Genomic DNA, 23,540 nt, shown 5'->3' with positions numbered 1-23,540 from the left:
GGATCTAAATAACTTAATACACAAAAATGAAAGCCCAGTTAGTCCCGGGTGTGTGGTATTTCGTATATATATTATTCCTGTATTTGCTTAAGTTAAAGATGTAGGGTCAGTCGAAGATTCTTTATGTGGACTGTCATGGACTGTGGACTGTCATGTTATGGAATATTCCCATATTTGAAGCAAACCTCATAATGACATGATCTAGCTAATGATAAGAGTACAGCTTCTGTCAATATAAGTTTGTTTCCTTTACAAGTGTTAGTTGTTTACATGTAACTTTGATAAGTTAGGCGTCATTTTACTGATGTAGTGTCTCTTTGTTTTTACTAAAAGTAATATGATACCCGTTCTTTTTCTCCCATTCCATTTTGCACCGAGAGTTTCCACCAAACGATCCTCTTTGCTGTCTAGAATTTGTAATTGCTGTGTCTTCACTTGAAAAAGTCACTTATCGTTCAGTGATTACTAGGATATAATGTTCCCATCAGTCTCAAACAAAATCATTTCAAACAGTTGATAATTTGTTTTGAAAATAGTTCTACAAACCGTGGTGTAATCAAAATTAAATGTTTACTTAGAGCAAATATAATGACTTTTACAATGATAACTTGTATCTTTAAAAAGGGATAAAGGGATACCTTAAAAATGATGTTCTGAAATTTCGAAACATTTTACTTTTGCAATGGAACTGTCATTTCTGAGACCAGGATACCCCAACATTTCAAAAACATTTTCTAAAATTAGAAATTGTTTAGTCTGGCCTGCTTAGTTGGGTCATTATTTCTCCAGATGTATATATTTGCATCAATAGTTATCTCTCGTCAAATTTCACCTATATATTATATTTAATACATCAAAAATCACCACTCCTACCCTGTTTTATTAGTATATTATAATTATCGGCACCACATTTTAGATCCATGACTAACTTAATATCACATCCAATAATCAAATAATCACAGTTGACCGGTGTCATTTCATTCTCGATATCTGAGTAAGAAATTATGAATATCGCACTTGGAATCATGTATATAGAATTAACGTATTACCAGTATTACATTTCTTGGTTTCTCTATATGGTGAATTTTATCATTAGTATTGAGTAGAGTTTTCAGCTATCTTGAGTTAGATAAAAAGGGATTAAGTTTCATTCATACAGCCAATATGTTCCTTCGCAGTTATCACATTTCGGAATAGAGTTGTATATTAAAGAATATGAATTTAATGTTATTTTAGTTCTTCATAGACAGTTCAAATCATCCCCGTCTTTAAACTGTATCGTAATAATCCCTCACAAATATTCATAATAACAATCTTCTATTTGTCATCAAGGCAAGAAGGGATGATAAAATGCCACATAAAATAATGGAAAAGACCTTCAAGTTTTAAATAAAATCCAGGTGGCAGATGCTATATTAATTTCCCAATATTGGTGTACTATAAATAAAGAATTCTGCAAATATATAACCTTCATGGAAATCAATATACACAAAAAGGTCAAGAAGATCCTAACGTGCCAGACAAGATATGAAAGGAAAATGGCCAAAAAACACAATCCAGTAATTGGATGGCATAAAGTGATGTGATGTGATGTGATTTTTATTTTTAACGTAGCTTTAACAATTTTTCAGTCATATCGCTAGTGATGTCTAGCACTGGGGCATCATGCCGCAGACATGTAACATGATGTCCCACCCAGTCACATTATACTGACACCAGGCCGACCAGTCCTAACACTAACCTCTTAATGCTGAACGCCAAGCGAGGCAGCTGTTAGTACCATTTTTAAGTCTCTGGCATGACTCGGCTGGGGATCGAACCCACGACCTCTAATATCCGAGGCAGACGCTCTAACCACTAGGCCACCGGAGAGGTGATGGCATAAAGAAGGAATAGACAAAAACAAAATAAGGCGTTGTGGAGGAAACAATGACAAACAGATCAAATCTGACGGAAAGATCAGGAAATATAACAGAGAAAAATAGAACAAAAGGTAACAATATGATGATAAAGAAATAAATATTGTACAAGGTCATAATATTTTTGGAAAAGAAATTGTAATAAATTTGAAAAAATCTCAAGTCAACATGAATCATCCAGTGCTCAGTACATGGAACAGCAAGCACCTTATGTGCACTATTTCACTCGAAAATCAGTAGCATAATCTCCTAGTCTATTTAAGTGCAAAGAGCCCTTTTGCAATATAATACCATATTGATATGATTTGCTTTCCTTTTCCCTTGGTCAGTATTAAATGTCCGTAGAATGGTTTACAAACTAACCCGATGACAGTGGTAACATTATTATTATAAACGTGTCGTATTACAATGTACTCAGTTTTGATGTTGAAGATGCTAATTGTTTTCTCCTCTTCGTAATAAGCAACCTTGTATGATGCTCTGATGACCAGAGATACATATTATATGGCTCTCTGTAGTGTTTGCTTGGTTCTAATGCATATCGTCCAAACCATTACTATGAGAGCCATGGTACATTGAGCTTCTAAATATAGGTAAGTCGAGATAGGAAAGCGCCAACCAACTATCGATGAGCCAAAGATTTACTTAATTTATGAAACAATTCAAACCTATGAGACCACGATAAAGAAAAATGTGATTCGACGGGTTTAAATTAAGTTTATCTGACCCTAAACAGCATATAAAATATGTTCGCTGGAAAAGTAGCAGATATATGAAATCTAGTGAAATAATTATATAATGCCGATGAAAAGAGAACAAAGGAAACATGTTAGAAAAGTCAAAGCTTTAAAGCTGCAGAGTTTATTATTGGGGAATTTCAAATTAATTGTTTTAGTCTATTCCATACTTTCTCGTTTTCGTTTTAAGATATAGATTACAAAGAATCAAGTACATATTTATCACAGCTTCAAAAATGAAACCCAGTAATTTATTGATTTTATTTCATTTTATGTAATTTCTTTCACCGCTGTAACTCATTCTAGACATGAATGGATAGAAACGTACCCACCAAACATTAGATGCGTACATTTGACAATGAATGTGATACTTTTGCTGATATCGTACTAAAACGATTTAGCATATTACCTTGATTTATTTCATGTCCATTTATTCCAATTATCAGTGAAATTTTAACTCTAAATATCAGTTTCATTTGCTATACTAATTTTTTCAATTCTTAGTTTAAAATACTCATTTATAAGGGTAATAAGATATTTACATTTTATCTTCTCTGATAAATAGGCTATTTAAAAATTTCAGTCAGAGATTTAAAACTCTGTTTACAAGGTAGATGATAGCGATGAGAAAATTATGAAAGCGATAATTGGTGTTCATTTAAATGATGATCATATTTTTTTTAAACTCACAAATATTCAAGGAATGAATTAAAACGCCTTTAACGTACATTATAGACATATCAATTAGCTAAGCTTCACTTAGAAACTAATGTGAATGCATTATGTTGCTATTTTATAGGGAAAAATAGCAATACAAATGTATGTGCAATAGTTGTACAAAAGTTAAATGTTTCTCCTAACTCAAACAATTGTTAATCAGGATGACACAGGAATACAAAAGGTAGACATCAAAGATAAGGCCATACACCAAGATCAAATTAATGGAAGAAAACTAATTGATACAATAACTAGTAAATTAGAAAAGGGACGCTAATTTGTGAACAAGACGAAGTTTTCAACAAGGCGCCTTTCTGTCATAAAACTTTGTATCAAAATGATTGTTGAAAGACTAATTTCTCCTTAAGAAAGACAGGATGGATGAAATAATATAGCGTTTTATTTACCACCTTAAATTATGTGCTTTGAATACACATCTAGAACATTACACCGAAGATATATAATGTATTTGCATGAAAATGTAAGGACGGATGCAATGAATGAAATATATTGTAATATTAAAGCAACACGCTTGCATCTGGATTGCTTGGAAATATGGAAATTATGGAATATATTTCAACATAGATAAAATTAAAACCAAAGTGGAAATGTGAACTTTCTTGGAGGAAGAATAAATCTAAGGTAAAAGCAAAACAATAAATACCCGGATAACAATTGGGTGCTCGCATGATACATGACACTTTAAGCTAAGTAGAAAAGTAATAGCTGATAATGGCATCTCACAAGAAGGCGTGCTGAATGTATGCGTGACACTGTGTATGGTGGCCAGGTGTATGACCATTCATAGTTGCACTAGTCTTCTAAGTCTGACAAGTTTAGTACAACAACATCATTATCTATTGCTTTGACTATTGTCCAGGGCAACTGGAATATCAGTTGACCAGTACTTTACTGACAGCTGATAGCCGATGGTTCGATTCTAACAATTCATACATTTATGAGTTATTAGATTATCAACTAATAAGTAAACCTCCAAATGTGCAATTCAAAGCGGAAACAAAACATTATCTCTCTCAGGAAAGAAATCTTCTTAGTTTATTTTCGTAACAGAATTATTTTAGTTTTATAAAATATTTGATGCCCTCTCAGAATGGATTATTTTAAGATCAGCTAAAGCCATGTATATATATATATATATATATATATATATATATATATATATATATATATATATATATATATATATATATATATATATATATCTGTGTGAGTGGTTACGTGAGAAATCTTGCCAGTAGTAGCTTCTCGTGGGTCGGTGGTTCTTCCTGGAGTTTTCCAGGGTCCTTCCTCCACCCGTTATACCAGCCACAAAATACATCCTATCTTGTGCTGAAAAATGGTGTTAAGCATTACAACAACAACAACAACAAAAATCTGTATGTGCAAACTAATATTTTAAAGCGCTTAGAACTTTCACAGATTAAGCGATATAAGACCTCATTCTTCTTCTTCTTCCTGTTTTTCATGATTACTCTGAACGAATTATTTCAATATTTACATTTTCCTAACAGAATTTAATTACTTTAATTTATTAAATGTGCAGTTGGAACTTACAACTAGACATTTATAAGACATGTTTACTTAGACTACAGAGGTATTCTAGTGAAGGGAGGTGACTAGCAAATTCAAAAACATCGAGACCGGATAGTTATCTCCCTTATAATAACGCTGCAATTATTGAGTTAAATACAGTGACCTTGCGACACACTTTCACCAAAATATATCAAACACCAGCAACAACAAAAAAGTTTTTATATATATATATATATATATATATATATATATATATATATATATATATATATATATATATATATATTCAGACTCGGTCAAACAACAGAACAGTTACCAAGAATACAAATTTCAGACGAACGCTAATATGTGGGTTCACACATTGGATTCAAGTAATACAATTTACTATCTGATGATAGAGTATTGTTACCTTTCATTTTACCACACCGTGTTTGTTTCACATTTGTCCGCGAAATTTCGCATTTCAAATACCGTGCGTGTTTCAACATTAGTACTTACTGTTGGTGTTATTTTCTCCCATCTGATCTGGGGCTGCATCCTTTGTATATGGTTCGTATTGAACAGGTTGGCCGAATAACAAGATACATGGAAGGCACAAGGAAGGAACTTAATTTCTCAGATATAATATAATCTTTAATATCTAATCATTTTTTAAATGTCAATTTTCGGTTAAACTCTGGCAGTATATATTACGTACTCGCTTACAAGTTGTGTAGAACTGCAAACTTCAGACCGTAACATAAAATTTGCCGGTAGATCATGTTCTACTCTTTTTTCTAGGAGTAATCAGTAAAACAACAACATCCCTCCTTATCTGCCTGCGCATGATGCGACCGTAGACCAGGGTCTATGCTAGTTGCATGTGGAATCGACAAATAAACTAGTGAACACGAACAAATCTTATCGTCCTCAAAGTGAATTCGAAATCTCATTTAATAATTATTTATTTCAGTTCTAACCTGACTATGGATATAGAATAATATATAATACATTGTGGTCCTATATTGTAAGGATTTTCAGCATATTTCATTTATATTTCATCTTAATTTGCAGAATGTTAAAGAGATGTCTAGCACTGGGGCATCATGCCACAGACATGTAGCATGATATCCCACCCAGTCACATTATTGTGACACCAGGTACAGCACGTTGCAATATCTGTTAATTAGGTATGCCTGAAATTTACTACCCTATCTACGCTTAAAATTTAATTCGGTCGATATATATTTGTGGAACCTCAGAAAGGAGCCAGAGGACTCCTATACTTTCTCAAGACAGCATTCCTCCTCTCCTTTTCAAACTGTTAAAATTCAACCTGACATTTGTCACACGTTTTGAAGAAGATTTTTGACCTATGTGATAAATGGATATTCACTCAAAAATCATATATGATCATATGACGGGTGGATACACTAAATCTGAATTGATTTACTGGATAGGATACATGAATGAATATGTCATTGGACGACTTGCAGTGGGTAAAACTTGCATGGACGATTACCCAGAATATGCGATGAAGGACTGAGAAGCGATAGCTTCCGCTACAAACTTCATAAAACGATCCAAGCGAAATGCCAATGACTTAAAGCTTCCTGCTAACATGAGAAAGGTAAACAGTATCATGCATTATATGTCAATTACTCTAGGATCCAAAGTGTTTTTCTGCAGATAACAGGGTCGAAAAACAAAGTAATGACATTTTATAAAAAGAAAAGAAATGATTCAGCATGTGATGAGACAAAAGATAAGATTCTTCTCGAGATCGGCAAGAACCAACGACCGATACAACGATCATATCATATTCTTTACTTGATTATAAAGACAATTAACTCTCCTCTATTTCACGTATGCAACAACAATATTCACAGAAAACCCTGATTACCCGGTGGATAAGTGTTACAGGTTAATATGTTAACAAAATTGATTTTATGGTCATTCTTACACTGTGCATGTACATAGTGATCTGTGTATTGAAACGGTGTACAAACAACGATGTCAACTATCACTCACAAATGTTTCTATCGACGCATGTCATTGACCAACCAGCCAATGGCGTTGTATATCCCTAAAGAGTACATTTATTTAGTTCCGTTAAAGCAAATGATTAAACATCATCTTTGATATCATTAGCTACATTTGTCTCCTTGTATCTCAGTACATCGCAATCCAAATGACTTTGCTTATGTTTGTTGCCTGTATCCTGAGGGCCAAGGCATGGGAAACGAGATATAGATTAGATGGAAACTTTGTATTTTATTTTCGTTTATCTGACATACAAATAATAAATCTATTTCTATGAGAAATGAGTGAACTAATATCATCAAAAAATGTTGGATTATCTTCTCACACTGTGAGATATCACATGCGTACCTGAAACAAAGATTCTAATCCATTCAAAACCATAGAACGTTAAGACTGGAGATCTTGATAACAAACATTCAATTGAAAACCATGATATAATATATGAATGAAACGATTATTCCAAGAGTATTAAAGAGACTATTAATTTATACCATACAACAAGCTTAAATAGAGGAAGTGTTGATACAATTGTGGAATAAGAATTTATTTAAAAACTCTTATTGAATAACATAATTTAGTATACACAAGAATAACAATAAAACTAGAATGAAATAACCCCACTGCCAACGGTAATTAGATTCAAATTGCAACTCATTGCTTTGTCCTGTAAAACAAATGTTTTGTATGAACAGTTTAATGAAGCTTAATGAAATAGGAGGCCTTGTAAAAGTAACTTTTGGGGCATTTCAATACAGCTATCACGAATGGTATCCTGCTATAAAACTATGCTATTAGAAAACGGTGCAAAAACAAACAGCAATGTATTTTTTGCACACGCTACTATTGATGAGCCTTACATCACAATTTAAATAGAAAACTGCATTTCTTAACTTTTAATGATACAGTAACAAGATTAAATACCAACATTTATAATATATTTAGATCGTTTTAGAAACAAATATTATATTCTCTTCTAAAGATAGACGTACTGGATAGTCCCTCTAAAAAATCGTTTCATAGTGGTTTATCTCTGGTTCATTTGAATTTGTCGTACTACTTCTAACATCCTCATCACTTCCATCACAACCACTATCACTTGCAATCATCTCCCATGTATCCTCCCTGTGGGAATCTCTCTCTCCTTCACTGCTGTGTTTGCCTTTGAAAGGTTGACTGGTGCTTTGACGTGCCTGACCCTGCAACAAGCACAGAAAGATCTTGTGAAGATATTGACAAACAGTAATAAATTCCTTTTATTTATTTTTTAAATAACTTTTTTATTCTTTGTAAATAACTAACACATAGCTAAATTATTCTCTATGTGTATGGGTCTAAAATCAGAATTATTAGTAATGGAAGGAGATATGTTTATTTGGGTCTAAGTCAAGGTTTCAGAATTTCTTAGCGTATTTGACATAATCCAGGTTCGGGTTTCTAATAATAACTAACAATTTTATTTGGTAAACATCAGGATCATCCTTGAAGGTAATTTTCCATTAGGTAATAGCTTTTTAGACAAAGCAAATTGTAACCTGAGGTCCATTTGAGATCTATATAATATGATAACTGAGAGGATTTTTCATTCGTGCTTTAAGTTCTAACACAATCAAGTTGTTTCCAGATTTATTATTTTCTCTGGAAAAAACAAAATTGCTCTGATAAAATTCTTGGACAGAGACATTCACTAAAATTTATAGTGAATTCAAACCTGGAAATATATTACTGTGATTCAACAAAAGACTATTGGCACATCAGCACTCTACAAGCTACAAGAGACACATCAACACCTTCAGTTTTGGATTTAATTTGGACTTGTACTAAATTGTATTCAGGACTTTAAATTATTATGATTTGTGTCTTTAATTCCATGTGTATTTGTGATTTAATTCGTAGTTCTTTTTTACAATATTTCTTTTTGTATTCTAGGGAAATAAACTCGTGTTGAATTTTAAAAAAGCTTGTTCCCGTTTCTCACTTTTCTGTTACCTTTTAAAGAGCACAGGCTCGTTATAATTTGTTTGCGCCCATTTTCATTTCCAGCGCTTTAAAAATGAGCGTGTAGAAGATAATATTAAATAAAAGTGCAAGAAGAAACTTGGATTTAAAAAAAGTGGAAATAATAAAGAATACATCAGGAACGTTTGTAGAAATAAATGAACGTTACAATGTTTGATAAAAATAGACAGATTTTAAAAATCAAACTTTTAGAAGAAATTTGTGAAACATTGGCATGTTTATGGTCACTCTTGATGTGTGCATCATGATGTAAAGACTATCAAAATGTTTGGGGGGAGAGGGTACCATTAGAGGTTAGGTTTGCGTTTTGTTCGATTTGATGTTTTACGGCACAGTGATACAAGTAGCTTATTTAGTGAGAAAGCAATTGGAAGAAAGTGCTTTGCATAAGGACACAACACTGCAGCTAATACAGACTTGTGCAATGGTGAGATTTGAACCCTCATCCTTTTGGCAACGAGGCTGAGATGATAACCATTTAGTTAACATGGTTTCTGCCTTTATTAGTTGCCTCTTAAAGCACACAGAAGGGTGCGTCAGACCAGAAGGGACATACACTGTTTAACTAAAATTAATGATTTTGGCAATACAAGTATAACAAATATAGACCTCAAAATGTGCAATAGTACAAATGAAACAACAACATCATCATTTCATTAATGAAAATCGTGCTGAGGAAATGGGAGCAAAGTGCTTTCCCAAGCACACACTAAGACAAACCAGGCTGAGGTGGGATCGAACCCGAAACACTCAAATTACAAGTCCAGTGCTCTATCATTGATCTTTACACTATGTTAAATATTTTTAAACTGTCAGTGTTTACAAATAAAGCCAAAAAATCTTTAAAAGAAAATAATTTTAAATCACCTCATATATGCAGTATAATATGTAAATTATGGTTAATTCTACTGGGTACTAGGTTCTTATTCTTTATTGACCTGAGTACTTGTTAGCTATTGAATCGGAATAAGGAATAACTAACCAATATCGGTTTGATGATTAATGTTGTTCTGGATAATGCACAATGTGAACAGCAAGGGCATCCCTATATTTATTTGCTAACTTTATCATAAAACTTCCAATACTGGTCTATTTGTGTCTTGTCTGGTTAACTATTAATAGTGGGGATACGTCCACAATTCCTTACAATCGTCGGCAAATGTTTATTTAAAGAAAAACTCAAATCTGTAAATTTGATAAACAAATAGGAGTTAGTAACAGCTACTCTTAAGGAACTCATTTCAAAATTAGTTCGCATATTGTACAAATATCTCTCCATAAAATGGCCTTTCGTATGCAAGTACATGTTCTGTTCTTGTTTTACTGAAGCATAAATGGCACTACAAAATGAATATAAGCTACCAGAAGTCTCCCTTTTTGTGGAAACCAGGAAAATCCGGGAATAGTAAACGAGAGATATCTCTGTTCACATCCTCTTTACTGCGCCCTTCCGGAGAAAGAAATGAATTTAGTTCTTTAATTGGGTCCCATATCTAACAGAAACAAATCACGGACCTTGATAGAGAATATGGAGCATGGAACCGAAGCCGTTAACAATCTCTTACGGTAGAAAGGTCTCAGGTATGGTATTTGAAAGGGGGAATGAGCACCTAGGGATGCCCATAATTATTTGTAAGAAAGAGTAAAGTCTCAGCGAACTCCTGTCCTGGGCCTTTATGGTGTGCACTTATTGCGCCCACCTCCCGACTAGGGCTCACGGCTTTAAATAAGTTAGCCGTCGGGTTCTGAGAGTGTTAAGGATGATTCCGTACCTTGGGCGTGGATGCAAGGGACTAGTGTTGAAGGTTCTTCACAGTCAAGCTAGCCACAGAGAGGATGAGCCCTCCAAAAATCTCATCCCTCGGTGGTTTGCAGGCCTCAGTAGTATCTTACTGTGGTGTAATAATGACTTGGAAGAATTCAGTACAACATCCCTACAGAGGTGGAGAAGCTCCACTGACAGGGCCATGAACAAGTACAGCGCCTGCCTTAAAGTTATTAACATATCTTCCAGCAGATGATTTAGAGCCATTGGTGACAGGGATTCTTCCTTCATCATACTGAACGAAGATGCTGAAACGTTCAGCATGATATGCTACAGTTATTAATAACCTAGTCTTTTTTCTAATGATTCCAGTGTTTACACTAGAAGGATAGCTCCGCATCTAAAGTGGGAATTTTATTGTGCTAGAAAACAATATGAACTTTGTAGATAAAAGCAGCTACCAGGGGTCGTAAAGTAGAGGCAGATAGACCACCACTACGTTCTCTAGCAAAGGCTTCTCCATTGCTAAACGTTTGAGAAAGCTCACTGATCATAACTGAGTGAGGAAGGAACAAGCAATTTAGACGTCAGTTTGATCCGGAGAGTTTCTCTAAACCAGTATTTTGTTTTTCGGAGTCACAAATCGTGAAGGTTTAGGACACATATCGTTAGGTAAGAGGCGGTAAACTACATTCATCACCTTATCAAATGAACAGGATTCCCTGTCCTCGGCTTTCATAACCGAATGTTGAGAAAGGGTAGGTGACCCAAATGGAGGGAACACGACGCTGGACTTCTCTGGTTCATCCTCGTTGTCTTCAAAAAAGACAGAAAAGAAATCCTTATCTTGCAATCTCTCCCTCTTCGGATGCAAGACAGTGTGAGTCAGTGTCAGCATGGATCAGAGGAGACTTAGCAGGAGAAGAAAGCTGAACTGGAGAATAAAACTTATCTGATTAGTGGTCTTAGTTCGTGATATATGGCAGTTCGCTATAGCGTCCTAGGAAAGGTCTAAGCCCCTCCCTCTATTTTGAAATAGGTCTACAGTTCGCAGGTAGACCTCAGTTCTATGTAGATCAGGTACAAACGTCCACGGCTGCATGTATGGAAAGCGTCAGCCACATCCCTGAGGAGGAAGGTCACACATCTCATAGAGATTAATAGGAATGATAGAAAAGGCTGATGCCGATCCGACCTCCTGCAATGGTGTCAGTGATCAAATTCCAAGTCCCCCGTGTGATTAAATTTAGTCTAGAGAAAGGAAGTCTTGAGAGAGGAAGATTAGCGGTCATCTGGCAAGGACTCAGCAGGCGAGTGAGATCTGTAGTAAGATCTATCAAAATCTGATGAACTTAGATCTGAGCACTCCTCCAGCGGCCTATATCGCGTCGTCAACAACTGGTCATTGCTGCTTGAAGGGTACAGCTCCTCCATTGACGGTAGGTGACATGGCGTGGAGGAAATCGACTCACAATCAACCTCCACCGAGCTGTGGGTCAACCGACTCGTGTTCTGCCCATTTTGACGTGATATGGGGATGGTCCTTCCTTTCGAAGGGCGCGATTCGCACTCAGCTCTGAATGAATGGGGACGATACTTCTTCACCCGTATGGAGAGGGTACCAGTCACTCTTCACCCGATTATGCATTCCCCTAGGATAGGGCCAACTAATCATAGGAATCTTCGAAGGGACTTAGCTAATCTTTCTCTTATACCTGAAGGATTCAAAGTCAGAGTACCCGGCTAAGCCTGACAAAGATGAGGACACGTTCTTCCACGTTTTTGTCAACTTTCGGAGAGATGATATATCTCATCGGACCATATGCTACAAATGGACAGCTCTTTGTTCTCTTACAGAGTGAACAGGATCAGCATGCCCGGTATATGTCCCAAGGAGATGGTCCGTTTTCACACTTACTCACACCTTACTTACACATTTTACATGATATAAATATGTTGAAAGAAGCATTCATGTACAAGTACATTGAAAGAACCATTTGAACCATTGAGTAAGTCTACTATAATATAATTACTCAGTAAAAAGACGTTATTGCGTGAGTGATTCATTAAAAACATTTTATTAAATGAAGCGATGCAAAACTTTCGAGACATAAAGACTAGTATAAGTTAACCGGACTTTTCTAAGGATGGGATTATTAAGGACGTGGCAAATAAACAGTAGTTTAAGACTGCTAATATAAGTGAATCTATCGTTGAAGGTTATTCGAAATAAAAAGTAAAATGAACCTGAGATTTTGACAAACACACTACAATCGATGCAAATAAAGATTGATGTGCGACCTGCTTACAGCGTAAAAAAATTGTCACACTTCATGTTACAGGTAATAATTGGTTGGTAAGTCCATAGACTGCAAAAATATAAGGAGGGGGAAATTTAATTAATATACCTAGCCTTACAGCACAGAAATTGTGTTATTGATTACAGATGGAACAACAAATATAATCTACTGACATTTACAGGTAAGAAACGTAAATTGATTAAACCTGTAAACACGTTCTGATTTACGTCTTAAAATCCTAAATAAAGCCCCATCAAACAGGTTTTGATATACCAAAAATATGTATTGGACTAGTGTATGTGGCGCTTACGTAATGGTTTATTCACTGTTCTGGAAGAATCGGATGTTCATTAAATGGGAGGACAGAATTTCCCTCGTTGGGTCAATATATTCCTCCTGTATAGTACCAGCTATGTATTATCATCGGATAAGATATCACTGATATTAAAATTGTCTTTTATAAGTGTTATTATCAAATTTGTTTGAATAACCACCAATTTTCCTTGAAATATTTATGATTTAAAGAAACTTCCCGCTCTCAATAATAAAGCCTGAAAATGTAAATTTTCATGCTTTTAATGTTTTATTAGTGTAGATATTTACAAAACAATTAATACTTTTTTCATTAATTTTTAGAACTATTTTGATATATTTTATCTAAAAAAATATGTGTTTAATGGCTTTTTTACAGATACGTATATATAAGTCCGTATTTACATTTATCGAAAACAAACTTGCACAACTTTAAATGGGATATATTCATATTTCTCCAATTTCGTTTTTAAAAACAATTAAAGTTATTACATAGAAGCAAACTGTAAACATATCTTAATTCATGCGCTGCTTATTTGTTTTCAAAACAAAAAGCTACAATAGAGAGATATCTGCACAAATAAGTTGCCAGGTGTACTCAATAGTTTGACACGGGTGAGATTAACAACCCATCAATTTATTACCCACAAATTAGAAGTTGAGATATGGGTACATATCATATGTGTAATGCACTTCTCGAAACTAGTTACATTTTAACGATTGTACAAATAAAGATATATTAGAAAAGAAAACATTTGAGTTAGTAAAGTTAAAAATAAACGGCTGTTTATGAGTGTACCTGGGTTTGTGTAAGATGTTTCTGCGAGGACTTGAAAGTAGACATGGCTGTGTTGTAAAATGATGTATCAGCTAATGAGGAGGAATTAAAGCCATCCATATCGTCTCCAAGAAAACTCATGTCCTTTTCCTTGCCTTTGTTTTCAAAGCCTTTCGCCATGGGAATCATTTCTTCTCCTGATCTATGGAATACATTGAATCTTTTACTATCACTAGTAGAAGAATTGATCATCTTTTGTTCTTCATAAATTCTGGGACTGTATACATGTTTGTCCTTATTAGTATTTCTGATGAGGCAAATTACAATAATAATTACGACCGATAGAACAAAAGTTACACAGGAGATCGAAATGACAATCACTATAGTTTGCCCTGTCGTAGGAAGGTCAGAACTTGCCAATGGTGTAGTAATATTTGATTTAAAAAATACCACATTCAATACTGTCCGGTTGCAACGTTCAGGGTCACCGTGGTCTTTAGCAGAAACTGTCAAATCATGAGATCCCAGGTAGGACTCTAGGACAATTGTACTAAGCATAATGTCTCCAGTATTTTTATTTACCTGGAAAATCCGATGTGTATTGCCAGCTTCAATAGCATATGACAGTTTTTTATTGTTTCCAATATCACTGTCGCTGGCAATGATTGTAGCAATTATAGTGTTTGGTTTAGTGGACATTTCTATCCTAATAGTGTTATTGTCATATGATGGATATACAAATATTGGCTCATTATCATTTATATCACAAACGTTTACAGTCACAGAAACAGTACTACTCTTTGGAACATTTCCATGGTCATAAGCTATGACTTCAAATGTATAGTTACTAATCTTTTCTCTGTCCAGTGAATCTGTTACAATAATGATGCCATTTTGTAGGATTCTAAAAGGTAGAAATTCATAATCTGCTGGTATTAAATATGAAAGCCTCCCATTCTCTCCCTCATCAGTGTCTACCGCAAACACTTGTCCGATATAGATTGGTTCAGAAGAGTTTTCGTTTTCCATAAGAGACATTGTATAGCTGCTTTGATTAAATGTTGGGTACACATCATTGAGATCCAAAACATGTATTGTAACAAGGGTCGAGGATGTCAGCTGTTTGTCTTGGCCACTGTCATGGGCACAAGCAAAGAAAGAATACTGAGCCTGGGTCTCTCTATCCAACTGAATGTTTACACGAATCATACCATCTTTTGGTCCGATTGTGAAGCCGGTGTTTCCTAAATCAGATCCGATAGTGTACTGAATTGCTCCATTTGCACCCACATCAGCATCTGTGGCTTTAACTTGGAGCAGGTTTGCCCCAGGAGCATTGTTTTCTGTAACATTTATTATATAAGCTGCCTGTTCAAACACAGGTGCGTTGTCATTCTCATCTTTTATCTCAATAAAGAAGCTTTTGCTGGTATCAAGAGAAGGGGTTTCGCTATCGGAACATGTGATGGTCACGTTGTACGTCAATATTGTTTCTCTGTCCAATTCTTTGCCAACATTAAGTGTATAGGCATCTGTCCCAAGTTGTCTAATCTCAAATGTGCCACAAGGGTTACATGTACATTTCCCTTGTGCATGTAGGAGCCGATCAGCATATGTTACATCAATGTAAACTACAGTTGCATTTACCAAAGCATTTTCTGAAAGTTGTCCTGAGAACAAAAAGTTGACATTAATGACTGGTGCAATTTTGGTACTGTGTCGTACATATATCAGCACAACTGTCCGAACACTTTTAACTGGTGAACCACTGTCTTGTGCATGAATATATGCTTTGTATACAAGTGTCGGATTATATATAAGTGTATTTAACAACTTTATCTCCCCTGTGAAAGTATCTAGTGCAATAAATGATGCCATAGATGGTGGATCTGTTAATGTAAGGGAATACGTAACTTTACCATTTTTACCTGCATCGCGATCTGTTGCATTCACCCGTAAAATAACAGAATTGATGGTTACGTGTTCGTCTATTGTAATGTAATAGGGGTCTTGGGAAAATCTGGGGCGATTGTCGTTGACATCAGTGACCGTAATATTTATTGTTAATATACCAGTCTTTGGAGGCGTTCCTCCGTCAAGAGCAATAACATAGATTTGGTAAAATTCCTGTGTTTCCCTGTCTAGTAACTGTTTGTTAACCAGGCTAAGAAAATGTGGTCCACCTTCTTCATAATTAACTTCTAATCCAAACGTTCCGCTATCTGGAAGTATTTGGTATCTCTGGACTGAGTTCATTCCAGCATCGTGATCTGTAGCCACAACATCCAATGGAAAGGACTCGTTTATTGGTGTGTTCTCTTGAATTGTGAGTTCCACTAAACTGAGAGGAAAGGTTGGTACATTATCATTAACATCAGTCACATTAACGGTGATATTTATGATTTTATAGAATCCTACTGTAACTGAGTTTGCACCAACTTTGAATGAAAGAAGACAAATATCATAATTTGGACACAACAGCTCACGATCTATGGTTCCTTTGGCTTTCAAGACTGATGTACTCGGTTCAACTTCAAAAATTCTAGACAGCTCCAAGTGTCCAGATGTGATCAGAACATACTGAAAACTCTGGAAAATCCTCTGTGTAATACCTGTCTGATTTCGAAGACCTGAATCACGCGCTACATTTCCAAGGATGGTAATCCCCGGCAGCTCCTCCTGCAGAGTGTAGACTAGATTTCCATGAACACATTTTACAAAGGAAAGTGACAATACACTCCAGACCACCAAAGGTTTCAGAATGATCGTGATAAACATATTTGTTGGTTATGTCATGTGGTGTAGATAATGTACAACAGACCCCCATCAAACTCTGCTACTGTTTATAAGACAGTATTTAGTGTTCATGTCTGAAGATATTCAGACATATCAGTGATCCAGCAAGTTGTAGTGATTAAGATACAGAAAGCGTTAGGCCAGTCTGAGTTATGGGGTTTACAGCCTCCCTTCCTTGCTTACCAACCTGAAGAAGAACAAAATTCATTGTATAATTCTTTTGCATTGAGTTAACTTATCAGACTGACTACTTTTTATCATCAAACATAAATATATGCAGACTGTTAAGGTAATGAGTAGAACAGACCTGATCTGCTATAACATTATGTGATGAAAGATCGGAGTTGGATCCGACTTAAATGCGAATATATGTGGTAAGCTTTACGGTTCTTGCCCTAGCTGTCACTCTTTCATACAGAACATTGCCAATTAATGGGTCTATGATACAATCAGTTAGACTATACACAAAGTATTCTTCTTTGAAGAGGTTTATACGATAAGTCTGACGTTACCTTCTTGCTTAAGCAAATCAAACCTTCACCTCTTTGATCTTCCTTGAGCTGTACCATTATAACCAGAATCTTCTCACCTGTACATTCTAATTGCATGTAACTTCATAAATTATGACCGTGAAGTTCACACTAAGTGTGATAATTTCAACCACATCACTGATTGTTAAGTTGTATTTCATTGATATAACAAATTCCAAAATGTTTTTCATCCATAAATTGTGTTCATTTCATTCAAAGTATTTTTTCTGTGACTGGACAGAAATTGACAACCATGTTCAGATTATCTATTCGCCTGATGACCTCAAAACCAAAATATGTATTTAGGTTGTGAAAACACATGTTTTTATAATATGTAATTGCTTATAAGTCGAGTCTAATTGAAAATAATATATAAACCTTTATAAACCGTCCCATAATGGTCTGACAGATCAGAATCTATTTTGTGTGTCCTACTGATTAATGTTAACAAAATGCATAGACCAAGATCTGCTGGTAGATTATGTCATGCCAGTTGAAGATCAATGTCGTTTGAAGTTAGACTAAAGAAGGAAATTATATATATATATATATATATATATATATATATATATATATATATATATATATATATATATATATATATATATATATATATATATATATATATATATATATATATATATATCAATGGGCTTCGATATTTAATCCCTTGAGCCCAGATCAGAGTAAGACTACCCTCGTAGAAACGATCATTGGCCATGACTAAGTTTGGTACCAGTCCACGTGCTAGGATGATAAATTATCAGGCACGATAAATCAATACTAACAAATGTAAAAATTGTCATTCTATACATTCTATGAAATAAACGTTTACCATGATTTGCTACTTTTAATGCCAATGGAATGGAAAGCAAATCTTGAAATATATTTAATATATCCAAACAAATAACATTTCCAGAAATGCAGGATCATATAATTCCAAGTTTACAGAACACACACACCCACATATATACATACCTACACACACACACACACACACACACACACACACATATATATATATATATATATATATATATATATATATATATATATATATATATATATATATATATATTCAAACGTCCCTGTGACAATTTGCCATTTTGCATCCAATTACATGTATATGAAATTACACTGGGATGGATATATCAATTTACTACCTGATATGGCAGATCATACTCTTACAAGATTGTTTTGCTTTACCATGCAAGCAATCTGAATCAAATTAAGAAGACTGATACAAATTATATACGGCAATCATAATTAATCACCAATCACTGTTGTCAAGACTACGAAAAGTTTAGTTTTAAAGTCTATTCTCATATGAAGATATTTGATACATGTTAAGTCTGACGTAAATTTCATCCAGTCTGATACCTGGATTTCTGGCTTAAGCTGATGTTAATGCTGAAGAAGCATTTAATCCATACCTTTTCAGATCATAGTGATAAAGTTAATTACAGGTGAAAATACAGGGTGATGTTCCACAGGCCTTTATTATTGCAAAGAAGATCGGTAGCCCCAATACTGTTTTAGTATGTTTGTTAAAGAATCCAACCATCTGCATCTTTTAAAGCTCCCCTTTGACAATTGCGCACATTATTTTCTTTTGTATTTGTTGCGTCAAAATCATAATTATAAAATGTTTATCATTATAAGGCAGTATACACTATGACTCCCATGTACGGCATTATAATGAGGGAATACTGCATTATGTACTTCATTATAAGGCAGTCTCACTGCAATTTGGTTTCCATGCCCAGCATTAAAATAACGGAGCATATTAATATGTACTTCATTATAATGAGGTCACACAATAAAGTGGTTTCAGTGAACATAGTTATAATGAGGGTGTTTTGTAAGATGAACTTTATTTTAAGACAGTCTAACTGTAGTGTGGTTCCCATGAACAACATATTGAGAGGGAGTACTGAAACATGTACGTCATTATAAGGACGTCAAGCTGTAATGTGGTTCTATGTAGATCATGTATTGAGAACGTACTGTAATAGATTATCACTGCAATTTCCCTTTGGTTTCGGTATACTTATTACACATGACTATTTTGAAAATACCAACTAAAGGCAAGAGAGAGATTTAACGCGATCCAAACAATAACTGGCTTCCAAACAACCATATGCAGAATGCATAACTATTACACTTTTCAATAGTGTACAATGTTACAGGTAAATATAGGTTATAATAGGGTAAATAATGTACATTTACTCAATGGAAGAGTTGATCTAAAATTTAACACCAATGGTAATCAAAGGTTTGTAAGGACACACGGACAGACATGCACACTGATGCAAAATTATTTTTTATATTGAGCTTGACAATCATGGAATCTATATCTTTATCTACCTTTTAAAACCTGGCCATATTATACTAAAGTACCTTACAGTAAATAGGACCATGTTATACTAAAGTGGCTCATAGTGAATAGGAACATGTTATACTAAAGTGGCTCATAGTGAATATGACCATGTTATGCTAAGGTGCATGTGACAAATTCTGGTTTTATACATATAAGTAGTGTGTGGCTCATTTAAACATAATTTTCATACTTCTCATCATTAAATATTTAATTTCAGTGATTCGTGTCTGTATCAATGGTCAACATAATGGGATATGTTTTAATACATACATGAAGACATAAAGTACTTGTAGAGTTGCTAGGCACAATCAATAACTGTAAAATGTTTTAATATCACGTTTAGTGAATTTTGGATTATTAATATATTGTTAATTTTGGTGATTGTGGTTGACGCTTACTTCGTCCGGGTTTGTAACCCGTTGTCAATGTTGGTCCAATTCGGTCTTTGTGGTCTTTCCTGTCTTGTGATAAAAATCCCAAGTTGACATCTAGTCAAAACTGACCTTGTGCAGACGTAAAGCTTGGAACGCTACAGTGCCCTATACTAAATGTGTCCAAAATATACTAAGTTGCCTTACAGTAAATAGGACCATGTTATACTTATTTGCCGTAGAGAAAATGAGACCTTGTTATACTAAGGTGACTTATAATAATTGGGACTATTTTATACTAAGATGCCTTGTAGTAAACGGGACCGTGCTATGCTTACGTGCCTTATAGTAAATGGGACCAAAATATACTAAGGTACCTTACATTATCTGGGACCATGTTATAACTATGGTGCCTTAGAGTAAATGAGAAAATGTTATACTAGTGTGCCTTATAGTAAATGGGACCAAAATTATTCTAAGGTGTCCTAGAGCAAATGGACCATGCTATGCTGAGGTGCCTTATAGTAAATGGGACCATGTTATACAAAGGTCCCTTACAGTAAAAGAGACCAACTAAGGTGTCTTACAGTAAATTAGACCATCTTACACTAAGGTACCTTAGAGCGAATGGGACCATGTTATACTAAGGTGCATTATATTAAATGGGACCAACTTATATTAATGTGCTTTACAATAAATGGGACCATGTTATATTCAGGTGTCTTATAGTAAATGGGCCTATGTTATATTTAAGTCCTATATGGACAAACGGTTCTTGTTTTGCTAAGGTACCTTATAATAAACGGGAGCATATTTTACTAAAGTGCCTTATGGTAAATGGGACTACGTTATTATAAAGTGCTTTAAAGTAATTGGGACCATGTTTTACATGTATTAAGGTTTCGTATAATATGGTCTTGTTTTAGAAAGGTGTCTTTCAAAAGGAACTATGTTATTCTTTCAAAAGGAACTACGTTATACTTAAGTGCTTTATAAAGGCGAGCGCGTTATGCAACAATTCCGAATAGTAGAGCAACGATGTTCTACACGTATTAAGGTGTCATATAAAATGGAGATTGTTATACAAATGTGCTTATAAATAGGACCATATTATCCTAAATGGCCTTAGAGTAAATGGGACTATGTCATACTAAGGTATTATAAAACAAAAGGGACCATGTTATACTAAGGTACTTTATAGCCATAGGGACCGTTTTGTACTAAGGTGCCTGATAGAACAAAGGCCATGTTACATTAATGTGCCTTATATAGAGGGGCCACTGTACTGAAGCAACAAAAACATGGTATGATACCAGTAATAAAAACTGCTGATCTTGAGTTACTGTGATCTTGAAAAAATAGCCATGCCCTCAAAATATTTTCATTGCAAGTTGAAGCTTACGTGTATTTTTAAATAAATGAAATAATTATCAGGCTTACTGAGTCAATTTACTCTGTCCTGCGAATTTTGCTACATTTGTCTGACTCCTGAAAAACATGAATTCTTTCACTATATGAAGTGTAATTTTACCAATTATAACAGTCTTTATTCTTGGAAGATTACTGTCTTAAAAACCTTCTGAACTTTGGTATTTCTGGTAGAATACACTGGACAACAAATTTTTACAAAAGTCATGTTACTGAAATAAAATTAGTCAATTCTTATCAATTTTTATGTGCTGAACACGAATATGACAGTCAAATTGCAAAATTGGCTCTAGTTTTTTTGTAATCTGCAAGAAATTAATGTTTACATAACGAAATGCATTCCAATAGTAAAAGGTCAACTGTAATAGCCTACCTATAAAAAATCAAGTCATTGACTACATCTTAGATTTCTTCGCCTGTCTCTTGTACAGCTGTTCGGGAGCATCTCTGAGGAGTGTCCAGCAGTAGTCAGCCAGCATTGTAGTGGACCATTTTCCCTGGTATCTTTGTTCCATTGTTGCGATATCTTGATGAAAACGTTCGCCGTGTTCATCACTAACAATACCACAGTTGCTAGGAAAGAAATCCAAATGGGAATGAAGGAAGTGAATCTTTAGAGACATATTGCAGCCAAGTTTCTTATACTTCATCAACATGTCTTCTACTAGTTCCTTATAGTTTTCTGCCCTAACATTTCCGAGGAAGTTTGTAGAAACTAGGCGAAAAGCATCCCATGCTTGTTTCGCGTCACCTTCCAGCAAGTTGTTGAACCGGTCATCTTTGAAAAGCTCTCGAATCTGAGGACCCACAAAAACTCCCTCTTTAATCTTTGCTTCGCTGAGTCGAGGGAATTTTTCATGCAGGTATCGGAATGCTGGCAAAGTCCGGTCAATGGCTTTCACGAAGTTCTTCATCAAACCTAGTTTGATGTGAAGGGGTGGTAGCAAGATTTTCTGAGCCTCAACCAGAGCTGGGTGTTGGATATTCTTCTCTCCAATGGCTACATTCTGCCTGTGAGTCCATTCCTTCCTCATGTAGTGCATTTCCCTTGCTCGGCTATCCCACTCGCATAAGAAACACATGTATTTTGTATATCCTTGCTGCAGTCCCATTAAAAGGGCAACTACCTTCAAATCACCACAGAGGTGCCAGCTGTACTTGTTATACTCAATGGAATTCAGTAGCTGCCTTAAGTTATCGTATGTCTCTTTCATGTGGACAGCATACGCTACTGGAATAGATGGAAGAATGTTTCCATTGTGCAAAAGCACAGCCTTGAGACTCAGTTTCGAAGAGTCCACAAATAGTCTCCATTCTTGTGGGTCATGAGTGATTTTTAAAGCATTCATGAGGCCCTCAATATCGGAACAGAATATCAGATTACTTTCCTTTCTGAAGAAAGGCTCCAATTGCTGGTGGCGCTTTCGATATGCAGTAATTGTGACATCTTCTTCTAGAAGATTCCATTGTTGGAGTCTTGATCCTAGCAATTCTGCCTTGTTCTTTGATAAGTCCAAATCACGAATCAGGTCATTTAGTTCTTCCTGTGTTATTCTGTGTGGGGTTGATGATGCACCACAGTGAAAATCTGGATCACTGCATGCTGATGGACCAGGAGAAGAACAGGTCGACTCACCTTTGTCTTCGTCAGATGAATCAAGAGAATATTCTGCTGGAGGTTCTGGAATAGGAAGTCCCTCACCATGTGGAACTGGTCTCAATGCAGACGGAATGTTTGGGTAGACTATTCTCGACTTCTTTCGCTTCGTTATTCCGCCGGAAAGAGGAGGAACCAAGCAGAAGTAACAGTCATTTAGGTGGTTGCTTGGCTCTCTCCACACCATTGGGACTGCAAACGGCATTGATGACCTTTTGCAATTCAACCACTGTGAAAGCTGTGTTGTACATGTAGCAC

At 35.1% G+C, this 23,540-nt stretch overlaps 1 protein-coding gene across 3 annotated transcripts in view; it reads right to left on the bottom strand.

Annotated features, from left to right (window-relative positions):
• Positions 1-6,717: 6,717 nt before the first annotated feature.
• The window catches only part of LOC149797652 (protocadherin-11 Y-linked-like), a 36,489-nt gene continuing 19,666 nt past the window's right edge, over positions 6,718-23,540 (bottom strand). For all 3 annotated transcript variants that reach the window (XM_089962558.1, XM_089962557.1, XM_089962559.1), the window contains 2 exons: positions 14,142-17,103; positions 6,718-8,145 (listed from right to left, as the gene is read on the bottom strand). In XM_089962558.1, coding sequence (XP_089818684.1) covers positions 7,951-8,145; positions 14,142-16,898 — 2,952 coding nt within the window. In that variant the 5' untranslated portion in view covers positions 16,899-17,103 and the 3' untranslated portion in view covers positions 6,718-7,950. The remainder of the gene's footprint in view (positions 8,146-14,141; positions 17,104-23,540) is intronic.

Source organism: Sinohyriopsis cumingii, chromosome 6 (assembly GCF_028554795.1).
Source record: "Sinohyriopsis cumingii isolate HCF-2022 chromosome 6, ASM2855479v2, whole genome shotgun sequence".
NCBI lineage: Eukaryota > Metazoa > Mollusca > Bivalvia > Unionida > Unionidae > Sinohyriopsis > Sinohyriopsis cumingii.
The sequence above is the reverse complement of the archived record's forward strand: the minus strand, read 5'-3'. Positions and strand labels throughout refer to the sequence as shown.